This window comes from Rhinolophus sinicus, linkage group LG10 (assembly GCF_036562045.2).
Source record: "Rhinolophus sinicus isolate RSC01 linkage group LG10, ASM3656204v1, whole genome shotgun sequence".
Lineage (NCBI taxonomy): Eukaryota > Metazoa > Chordata > Mammalia > Chiroptera > Rhinolophidae > Rhinolophus > Rhinolophus sinicus.
In genome coordinates, this window is record NC_133759.1 from 62213339 (window position 1) to 62225488 (window position 12150).

The 12150-nt window shown below is 40.0% G+C and overlaps 1 protein-coding gene across 4 annotated transcripts in view; it reads right to left on the minus strand.

Moving 5' to 3' along the window:
- EOGT (EGF domain specific O-linked N-acetylglucosamine transferase) overlaps positions 1-12150 on the minus strand; it is a 33647-nt gene that overhangs the window by 18894 nt on the left and 2603 nt on the right. For 3 of the 4 annotated variants that reach the window (XM_074313254.1, XM_074313253.1, XM_074313252.1), the window contains exons 3-8: positions 10582-10811; positions 9376-9476; positions 8653-8761; positions 6360-6454; positions 5913-6017; positions 1518-1624 (exon numbers count right to left, since the gene is read on the minus strand). In XM_074313254.1, the coding sequence (XP_074169355.1) occupies positions 1518-1624; positions 5913-6017; positions 6360-6454; positions 8653-8761; positions 9376-9476; positions 10582-10797 (733 nt within the window). In that variant the 5' untranslated portion in view covers positions 10798-10811. The remainder of the gene's footprint in view (positions 1-1517; positions 1625-5912; positions 6018-6359; positions 6455-8652; positions 8762-9375; positions 9477-10581; positions 10812-12150) is intronic. The other variant, XM_074313255.1, reaches the window with a different exon arrangement.

A 12150-nucleotide genomic window follows, 5' to 3' on the forward strand; every position in this document is an offset into this window, starting at 1 on the left:
TGCAGCATGCACAGAAGAGCACTTAGGGCTATAAGGATTTATAAATGAGGGCGAAAACGTGGCTTTGTCCCTACGAAATGTGTCCCCTAATGAGTCTTGTTCTACAGAATGAACATTTTCTCAAGGTAAGAGCTAATATGTAAAGGAAAACTGGAGGACAGCATAAATTAGAAGAAAAAAGTAAGTTACGATTGTAGGAAAGAATGGTCCCTGTCTACCCCAGCCTGTTGTACCTACTTTACATACTTTATTGCATAAGTATCTATCTACATAAATTTCACACTTCACATATACTCAACATTTTTACAGGCAGATCACAGTGTTTTCTTGGCTCCTTTTTAATTTGCATATTTTAAAAATGAGTCAGGACCTTGAACATATCATTTTTACTTGTTCTTATTTCAAAAACTTAAACTTGTCTGATTTCTGAACCTAATACTTTGTAATATAAGAATTATGACTACAGAAGGCAGAGCACATTAAAAATAAGATCAAGAGGACCGGCCCGGTGGCTCAGGCGGTTAGAGCTCCATGCTCCTAATGCCGAAGGCTGCCGGTTCGATTCCCACATGTGCCAGTGGGCTCTCATCCACAAGGCTGCCAGTTCGATTCCTCAACTCCCGCAAAGGATGGTGGGCTGTGCGCCCCGCAATTAATGACGGCAACTGAACCTGGAACTGAGCTGTGTCCTCCACAACTAAGATTGAAAGGACAACAACTTGACTTGGGAAAAGTCCTGGAAGTACACACTGTTCCCCAATAAAGTCCTGTTCCCTTTCCCCAATAAAATCTTTAAAAATATATATATGATCAAGAAATTATTGTGATTCTGAAATATTCACGACAGAGGGCTCGCTATATTGCACTGTAGGCCCAGCCTCTTGTGAATTTTGACATGGTGTGGCATAGTAATCTTCATCTCTCAGAGAACGTAGTACGATTCATGCTTCTCCTCTCCAGGAGAAACTAGTCACAAAGTTAAAATTGTGCTTGCAAGTTGAGAGTTAGATGCTATAGGCATCAATGGGGAAATCATTGTAATTTTCACTTTGTTTCCTACTAATATACTGCAGAGCTAACCTCCAGAGGAATTGTAAGTTAACTTCAGTCATGGAAACAATATCAGAAAGTTTGCCAGAAGACGTCATGGGTATTCCTTCCCCACCCACAGTATACACAAGGCTTTAACTTTGAAAAGATTTCTAATGAAGCACAGTCTAAATCAAATTGTTAAAGAAAGGACACCGGGTAAACCTAGTTACAAAAGGTATACATGCACCTTCTCTCTCCTTCTGATTATTTTGATACATACGTGCAGTTTTCTCCTAAAATACCAAAGGTGTTAAATAATGGGACATTCAAACCAGTTCACTTCTTCACAGAAGAAAGCAGACAGCAAATCCACTGTTCAACGTCTTACTGTTTCCCAAAAAGTCACAGGAAATAGCTACATACATATATCAAAAAAGGAACAAAGCCTCATCAACTAATAAACAACAGGCAAATTAATTTCTCACCTGCATCCAATTTCATGAAGTAGGTTGGTTTTTCAATAACAATGTGACATTTAGCATCTTCTATAGGTCTGAAGTCGAGCTGAGTATAGCTTTGGAGCTCAGCAAACCTGGAATTATGAATTGGGAGATGCTTTCAAAGATACTCCTGAGCCTCCTACTGCAACATTGTACCTTAAGATCTGTTCATTATGGTGATTGTATTTCCAGAATATTTCTTAGGAAGACATGTGGAACTTCTCAAACTTACTGACACTAACGTAACTTGATACCGATTTTGATATTGAGACAAGGAACAAAAATGATTTTAAATTTCAGTGCAAGATACGCTGGTAGCTTTCCAGACAAAAAAAGAAATCTGCACACTGAGTTGACTAAATAATCTACCAGTAAAGTGGGAAGATTCAAAAAGCTTTCCTCTAGTCTGAGCAGGCTCAGAAGTCACACTGACCTAAAGGAGCTCTTGTGATGGAGTTCCTGGATTTGGAGAAAGATGGCATTCTAAGAGCTAGCGAGTGTCTCAGAAAGACAGCAGACAGCTAAGCTTCCCAGAAGAAAGGAAAGTCTTTTTCTTGGAAAACATCTTTGGAAGCCACATGGCACAGGTTTCTTCCGTGTAAAAGAAGACAATCACAAGCATGTGACAAGAGATATTTAGAATTAACCTAAAGATCATTTGTAACGCTTCATCTTTGAAACTACATCTGATGTAAAACAAATATCAAACAGATCCTCTTAAAATACACACAATGCTGAATTATTGTGGTTTCAAAAATATGTCCACAAATTCTTTGGTACTTCTCCTTTCAAGAGGTGGAGATTAATTCCCTCCCCTGAAGGTGGGCTGGACTTACTGACGCACTTCTAATGAACAGAATATGTCAGAAGTGGTGGTATGTCACTTCTGAAATCAGGGTATACAAAGACTAAGACCTCCATCTTAGGGCATTCTCTCTCTCTCTCTCTCTCTCTCTCTCTCTCTCTCTCTCTCTCTCTCTCTATCACATGCTCTTAGGGAAGCTGGCAGCCATATTGTGAGTAGGACAAGGGAGAGGCCCACATGGCATAGAAACGATGCCTCCGGCCAATACCAGACAGAAACTGAAACTTATGTAAAGATTAATTAAAAGAAACCTCATTTAAATTGGAGTTGCGAGGGCCTGTAAGGGGAACTCTCATGCACTATTACTCCTTGTCAATTACCCCAAACAGGAAGACGTGTCTTCTACAGGAAGATGTTTTTCTATTCTATTACTCCAACACTAAGAAGGAGAATGTTCTTCTCACTTAGGAACTCAGTCAACCAATGAATTCACTCAACCCACCTCAGCCAATGAAAAGCCACTACGCTTCACACACCCAGTTTCTTCCAATAAATTCTTTATTTACAATAGCCCTCTAAACTTCCCCTTTCCTCTGTAAAAGAATGTTCCTCTCTTTTGTCCTCTAGACTTGGGAATGGTTCACCTTTAGACTGCATGCCCTTGATTGCAATTCTTTGTTGTTTCCAAATAAAACCATTTTGCTGGAGAAACACTGAGCCATTAGTTTGAGGTCAATAATTACAACATGAGTGAGCTTAGAGGCAGATTCTCCAGGCCCAGTTGAAGCAAGAGATGGCTACAGCCCTTATCAACAACTGACCTATATTCTGTGGAAGACCCTGAGTCAGAACCACCCAGCTCAGTCGCCTCCAAATCCTGACCATCAGGAACTTTGTGAGATAATGAATGTTTGTTGTCCTAAGCTGCTAAATTTCTTACACAGCAATAGATAATGAATACACATATACTCTAGGGTATACGAGGTCTGACAATTTGCGAACTCATTCTAGAAAAAGTGCTACATACCTCATTGCTGAATATCACTAAGGTCACCTTTGAAGTACTCCCTTTGGGAAGCTATGCACCAATGCCAGCGCCTAGTCCACCCTTCAACGCAATTTTGGAACTCTTTTTCTGGAATGGCCATCAGAGCTGTTATTGAATTACTCTTGAAGTACTGAATGTCATCAAAATGTCTCCCTTTCAGTATTTCCTTTATCTTCAGGTAAAGAAAGAAGTCATTGGGGGCCAGATCAGGTGAGTAGGGAGGGTGTTCCAATACAGTTATTTGTTTACTGGCTAAAAACTCCCTCACAGACAGTGCCGTGTGAGCTAGGGCATTGTCGTGATGCAAGAGCCATGAGTTGTTGGCGATAAGTTCAGGTTGTCTAAGTTTTTCATGTAGCCTTTTCAGCACTTCCAAGTAATAAACTTGGTTAACTGTTTGTCTGGTTGGTGAAAATTCATAATCAATAATCCCTCTGATATCAAAAAAGGTTAGCAACATCATTGCAAAAAGTTCACTAACTTATTTATCAGACCTCATATTTTGGAGTAATTTGTTACACAGCAGTAAATAACTAACACAAATGTATCCCAGGGAACCACTATGTGGAATCAGATATTAAAATGTACTACGAATCAAAATGTCTACTAAACTACAGGAACTCCTACTAGAAAACTGTTAAGTCAAGGAAGACACTACATTGTAGACTGTACAATGTCATAGGAATGTATGGTAGATTATTATTCTGAAGGATGTACTTAGCATGAATATTTGACCTCAAAAATTAACGCTACATAAGAGTATCCCACGTGACTTGTGGTATTGTGATTTATAATATACACATTCGATCTTCATGCCCATTTCTGGCACAGAGTTCCTAGAACCCTTGGGATTTCCTAAGTGATAAGAGCCACAAAGGTCTTTTGTTATGTTAATGTGGTAGCTTTTGGACCACCCTTTAGTTGGGGGGATGGTTACCAGAAAAACCAATTATATGATTAGAGGTTTGGAACTTTCACTCCCATGCCCTGACCTATGAAGAGGAGAAAAAGGCTAGAGGTCAAATTAGTCAGCAGTGACCGATGATTTAATCAACAATGCCCATGTAATGAAGCCTCCACAAAAAAACTGAAAGGCGAGCTTCCTGGTTGGGGAACACTTAGAGATTTGGGGAGAGTGGCGTGGCTGGAGAGGTCATGGAAGCTCGGCACCCTTTCCCCAGACCTTGCCCTATGTATCTGGCTATTCCTGAACTACATTCTTTTATAATCAACCAGTCATCTAACCAGTAAAATGTTTCCCAAAGTTCTATAAGCTGCTCTAGCAAACTAAACCCAAGAAGGGGGTCATTAGAACCTCCAATCTATAGCTGATTGGTCAGAAGCACAAGTGACAACCTGGGCTTACGACCGACTGGGGTCTGAAGTGGGGGGTGGGGGCAGTCTTGTGGGACTGAGCCCTTAACCTGTGGGATCTGATACTACCTTCAGGTACACAGTGTCAGAATTGAGTTGAACTGTAGGACAGCCAGGTGGTTTCAGAGAATTGCTTGGTTCTATGTAAAACGTCCCCCACCACACACACACATTTTAGAATTGGGGGCTCAGAACTTTATACTATCAAGGGGTAGCATGAGAGTTTCTTTGGGATGTTGGAACAGTTCAGTATTCTGATTCTGGTAGTGGTTACATGCACCTAGGCATGTGATGTAAATTTCACAGGACTATACATCCCCCCAATAATGAGAGCATATAAGCACTGATGAAATCCAAATGTGTTTACTTATTAATATTGTCTCAATGTCAATGTCATGGTTTTTATCATTGCGCTATGGTTATGCATAACGTCACCAATAGAGGAAGTGGGGGTAAGGGCATAATGGAGACTCCTTGTACTATTTTTAAACTTCTATGAGTCTAAAATTATTTTCAAATAAAAAGCTTTTAAATTGCCGTAATTCCTTAATTTCTAGAGATGATAAATTTCTTGACAGACTATAGAACTAGTTTAATATGTAAAATGTTTTAAATCAAAACATATTCCCCAATTTACATCAAGTTCAAAAAGCTGATCAATGGTGCTGAGAGTCAGGACAGGGTCTGCCTTTGGGGAGAGGCGTGGGGGTTGTGGCTGGGAGAGGGTCTGGCCTGCTGCTGAGGGCCTCTTTTTGACCTGGGTAGGAATTACACAGGTAGGCTCCCTCTTTCACACTTCTCTATATGCTTGTTATATACTTCAGTAAATGTATATTTCTTTAAAAATGTATTCCCCAAAACAAGGGCAGCAATTATAAGGAGTTAATAAAAATTCATTTTTTAATTGATTTTTTTCTTTCATTAGTAAACAGTAACTACTACATCATACTTCCTAATATTTTAAAAACATGTATTTGATTCTGATACAACTGACAGAATCACTCCATAGCCATCAATCCCCAAAAGTTTATGCCAAATTATCTACAAATGAAGTAACATTTTCCATTTGAAAGTCCCCACCAAAATCTGCAAGTACCAAAAATAAAAGCAAATATTTTAGAAACATATTGAAAAAAAAAAAAAAAAGTCTCACCAAGACTGCAGAGGGCTCTTACGCTGACCTTCAGACATCAATGTACGAACGTCAAGTTTACAGTGTCCTCCAATTTCACCAGTCTGGAAAAAATCTTCCTTAAATCTAGTGGACAACAAAAAATTAAATTGAGTTGAGAAAATTTTTTTCATGACTCAAACACATGGGTTGTAACCAAGGTGGTTTACCAATTTCTAAAATCAGTTTTTCATCAGAATTTATCTCTTTATAATAGAATATTTCAAATGTATACCAAAGTAGCAGAATGGTATAGGAACCTGATGGATCCATAATCCAGCTTTACAATGATCAACTCAGGGCCAGTCTGCATCTTCCACCCGCACCCACTTCCCACCTCCTCGCCATGTTATGATGAAGCAAGGCCTATCCCTGGGTCTGAAAATATTTCAGAATTCCCATAAGATTTTAACATCAACCACTTAATACCTGTCATGGTTTCTCTTGACGTTTCTTAAATCAAGATAGAGATTGGCTGCTCTGCAGTACTGAAGATAACGGGAACATACCAGACTTGAGTCATTCTGAAATAAAATGAGAAAAAATAAAAAAATAATTCCGAGTGTTCACATTTTGAGGACACACCCAGACTTGCTAGACATGTTGTCAGCATGTGTACCTTCAAGTTGAAACCACACAACACAATGAGGAAAGCTTCCCGAAGACTACTTCTTTTTAAGGAATTTGCCCTTCCCAGCAGACTTTGGCCAAGCATACTTTTGCCAATTTTCACACTTTTAGGTGACTATGAAGAACCTCCAAATGTTCTATTTATATTACCTCAGATTTTAAAGACAAGGGTTGTATGTGTGGTTCAGTCCTCAAAAAAAAGGGCACTCAGAACCACCTCTACCCCAACAACTATGTGAAAAAGCATTTTTCAAAGACACGCCAAATGAAACAAGGAAGAATAGCACACATGAGGCATTAAAATGCAAGGCTGAAAGGGCAGTTTGCCCATTTGGATAAGAGGTACTCTCTGCAAACCACGAAACTTGTGGGAATCCTTGTCTCAACAGCAATATGAAGGCACCATTGTTTAAATCACTGAAATAAACACATTTAAGAGTTATCTGCCAGAGTCTGTTTCTGTTTCTACCAATCTGGTTTGTGCTGAAAGAGGGATGGTTTCAAAAACTTTCATCCACCCTGGATTTTACTTACAGATTTGAATGCCATCTCGTTGTTTCTCCCATAATCCCCAATGACACCAGGCCTTATTCTTGGCCAGCAAGGAGTTGTGGAATCCAGTTGGTGAGGATCATAGGCTGATAGCACAAAACATACCGAGGTAGCTCCTGACCCAGAAAGCATTCTGCACACTGCCTTGGAAGAGGTGTGCCTGGTGCAGTGTGGCTCTTCCCTTGCCCTTGCAGCATGAACAGCTGGACTCCATCCAGCCAGAGGACTCACCACGGAACACAGTATCTGTTTGAGGCACCCGCTCAGTGCAGAAATGCCACACTTCCTTGCAAGAACCGCTTCAAGTTCTATTATGTGACATCCTCCAAAAGTGCTACAGAGCATATATTCAGTTGTGCAATGCAGGTGCATTTAAAAATATATATATTTTTTAATTTTCTGGATTGCCTGGACATAATGGAGACCCATGAGATGTCAGAGTCAGCCAGGATTCAAGAACATTGGGAGATAACAGACCTTAGTCATAAGGGCTTACAACTCCCTGGACCTTTAAAAACTAACACAGCCCTTTGCTGGGAGCCAGGCCGTGCAGGGAGCGTGTTTATATGCAGACTCTCATTTCATCCTTCCCACAAGCTATGAAACAGCTACGGCTTAAAAGCAGAAGAAACTGAAACACAGACAGGTTGGGTGCCCTGTCCAAAAATCAGGATTTGAACCCTGCTCTTCTACTGACTATCCCAAAAGTGCCTTGACAACGTGTTTGTCTCACCAACTTAGTGCTGTCGCATGGCTGACAGCAAAGAGAAAAAAGATCTGTGTTTTAATTCTAGACGTATAATTCTGTGTCACAACTGTGTGGTCTTGAAGAAGCTGCTTAACGTCTGAGGACCCTGTGTTCCTCTCTGGTCAAGTGTCATCAGGAATACCTGCCCTGCCTATCTGCCACGCTTGTGAGAAGTGAACTAGCTTACACAGCAAACAGCTTTTGCAAACGGCAAAGTCCTAAACAAGCACAGAGCAGTATGGTGGGGTGTATCATCTGTCCCAAACTACTGGCAAGGGAATTTGGAAAGATGCAATTTATCAATGTATTGATAAATTCTTTAGCACATTCTGGGGGAAAATGCTAAACCTAGTGATGTTTTAACAGCCTCAGATACGGTCATATGATATACAGAGGATGCCAAAAAAATGTATACACATTTAAAGAAAGGAAAACTATTAAAATTGTAATAATATATACCAATAACAAAAGATGAATACAAATCACGTTTGACTTCTGCAATTACAAGAGGTGCTCAAAGTGGTTACCATCAGCATCCAGACACTTCTGATTACAGCAAACTAACTGCTTGAGCAACGTCAACCAAAGTGTCTACTTGTATACATTTTTTGGCACCCCCAGTATGTGTAAAAATGAGAACATGGCTTCCAGATGAAATAAAAGCTGAAGCCATAAATATGAGAAGGAGGGAGTCCTTTCACAGAGCCATCTATCTTGTTTTTACATTCTGATCTAAACATTACAAGTATCTTAAAATAAACATGCTTGTTTATTAAGAGGCTAAACCCCCACCGGTTCCTTAGGCTGGCAGAGTACATGTAGTTCCTCCAGCCGCTCTCCAACGTATCCAAAGTCAGCTTGTTTCCAGAATATGTCCTGGGCTGATTCCAGGGTATCCGTCCTATGTGCAAACAAAGAGATTCCGTGATATTTTTCTTTTAACTTTCCTGAACCCTGAATTTTCTTTCTCAAAGTTAAATTGCTAGAAATTTATCATTAATTTTTTTAAGTAAACGATCATAATTTTCCTAAAACTATCCATTGTTACATGAAGTTACCAAAATAAGTTATTTGCAGACTTAGTCCCTTATAATAAAAATACGCAACAGAAAAGTATGAAGTTAGAGTCATCTGGAACTAAACAAAATGAACTGCTAATTACTGTATTTTCCTTACTCCACTAACCTTGCATGTATTGGAAATACTAATTATACTTACCTTTCCCCTCCAGAATCAAGAAGAAACCATCAATTTACCTTCTAAGTGTTTGTTGGGGGTAAATATTTTCTGTGATCTATATATACTGTTTCCTCCCTCTAGCAGAGGAAATGACAGATAGTCTTCTGGTGGGGAGGAGGGGGATTAGTCAAGTTGAATCCATGACTGTGTAAACAAATGATATCTAAAGGAATTACTATGCAAAACCAAAAGTTCCTAGCTAGGAATTGGGGCATCAGCATATACTGCAGAGAAAGATGACTTAAAGGGGAGGAGTTATTTCGTCTGGAAACTTACCATCCCATGTCAACGTAGGTGCAAACAGGGTAACCAAACCTGAATTCTGGTTTGCAGGATTTCTCATAACCCCAGCAGTACTTTAGATTTTCTAAGTGTTTCTACAACATAAAACATGTGCATTTAGACTGGTTGCCCTTCTTCTGACGTTTAGGGATTTTTCCATGAAGAAAACAAAGCTTTATTAGAACTTTCACTTTTATGTTTTACAATACAAATCCATGTAATAAAAATAAGTAGAGTAAATTCTAAGAATAGTAGTCTTAAGATTCTTAATAACAATAACCTTAATCATCCCCAACCCCACCACCATATCTGTCCCCTAACCAAAAGTCTAGGCTTTATCTAGACTACAAAGACCACCTGAATTGGGACTTCTGGAAGTAGCTTAATGAAACTACCTTTCTCAGTGAGCAAACTGACTAGAAAATCAGTCCCCAAAGAGTAATACAAAATGGAATTTCTGTCACCCAAAGCATCACAGCTAAATTAAATGCATCAGCAACTTGATTCATCAATCAAGATCAGCAGAGACCACACAAGACACGGAGATCTCCACAGCCCCTAGGGGACACAGCAGTTGCAATTGGCCAGGGAGCTTAGAAACCACTGCTGCGGGGCCCAGGAGCAATGCTGGGCGGTTCCCAGGTTCCCACGCCCCTCTGAACCAGCTTCCTATGCAGGCACCATGGGAAAGGAAAAGCCTCACAGCTTGCTTTGATCTCTAAGGCCTCGTGAGATGTCTTACTGGGCTCCAATTTGAGCCTTTCCAACAACTAAAACAGAAGGAAAGCCACAGTAACAGTCTTAATTATGCGGAGACAGAGGCAGAGGTGTTATTATCGAAATTAAGTGCTAAGAGACCCTCTTCGGTGCAGTTAAAGAAAGAAGAGATGTGAGATTCTTTAGTTACTTTTAACTAGATATTCTTTTCTGCATAAAATCTATTTGATTTATTTATAGAGTATATAAATAGTATTGGCTGCCAATTTTACTAGTGATTGAGATTTTATTTTACCTGTGAGTGGGACATAATTTTAAACAAAGGTTAGTCACTTAGAAGCATTAGATGAAATACAATGATTGACTCAAACTTATAGTCGAAAGATAGAACTTTACCTGCAAGCTCAAGTTATAAAGCAGAACTCATAAGCTAGCCTAAATTGCATACTTTTAAAAATAAGTAAGAGGAGAAGAAATACTTACCTTATAGGGACAATGTGAGTCTTTCTTACAGACGGTGGCAATCTGCCTATTGTTGTGCAGAAAGCAGGGGATGTGCTCTTCCGGCAAGTGGAGGCTGCCATAGTCAAACAGAGGTTCGCCCGGAAGGGGAACGCCATCTGCCTTGGGAGAAGCCTCTTCTTGGCTGCTCAGTGGGACGTCATGAAGCAATACTCCAAAGACAAACAGCATTAACATAGCAACCTCCACACCTAGAGATCAAATGGAAACACATGTTGGTTAAGACATAGCCTGTAAAAATAAAAGGAGTCAAGGGCTAAGCATAATTACAACAAACTTTGCTACATTTCCAAGTAATGTTCCTTTACTCAACAAATATTTAGGTGCCAGGCACTGTTAGGAGTTGTTAGAATAAAAATTATTAACTTCCACTGCTGAAAGTCTTTTTATAAGTAAGGTTTTATCGAGTCAAAAATGTTAGCCAAAAAGAAAACCAATTTGGGACATGGAGTTTAACCCACCAGCAGCATGCGGAGGTAGGAAAGACAGCATGTCCACTGCCCCAGAGTTTTGTAAGCGTTTCTATACATCAAATAGAGGGAAAGGGGAAGAAAGAGATGGTCTGAAAGAATTTACCTGCGCTTAGGCAAAGGGAGGTGAAGCAGGGCCAGCTCTGGGGCAGCAGGGTCCTTCCCACAAGAAATGTCCCCTGCTGTGGGGTGGCTGTGGGCAGCAGCCCCCAGAGCCCAAGTGTAAACAAGTGGGACACCTGGAGTAGGATGGTGCCTGGCTAAAATAATCTGCTGAAATAACCACCTGAAAATGAATCCAAAATCCCAGCAGGCAAAAGAGGAATGTGAGATGTCTTTTGTCAGCTGGCCCACAGCCATTAGCAGACCAATAGTTCCGCCTCAGAGCTAAGTATACAAGGGTGATAAGAACAAGAAAGACTCCTGCTCTCATGGAGCTTATAACCTAGTGGAAAAGACATAAAGTAAACAGTCAAATAAGCAAACACTTCAGAGGATGACAAGGGTTGTGAGTCAAATAAACCAGGTGCTGGCAAACTTTTTCTATAAAGCGCCAGGTAGTGAATATTTTTGTCTCTGCAGACCATAGAGTCTTTATGACGACTCAATAGTGCCTTTATCAGGAAAGCAGCCATAGGCTCTGCTAAAGGAGTTGGGGTGGCTGTGTTTGAATAAAATTTCATTTACCAAAATGGGAGGAAGGCCTTGATATGACCCAGTTTGCTGATACCTGAAATAAATGTAATAGGATAGACAACATAGCATGATGGTTAAGAACACGGACTTTAAAACTAGACCAACTAGGTCTGAATCCAGCTAGAGTTTCCTAGGCTGTATGACCTTGAGCAAGTTATTCAACCTTCCTATGCCTCAGCTTTTCCACCTGTAAAATGGAAATTATAATAAACCTTGCTCATAGGGCTGTTGAGTTAAATATTGGTAAAGTGTTTAGATGTACCTGGCACATTAAATGCTTTGTAAGTGTTTATTAAATAAATGTTTAAAGTCATGTTGGATGGGGTGTGGAGTGCTAAATAACATTTGAACTGAGGCCTGAATG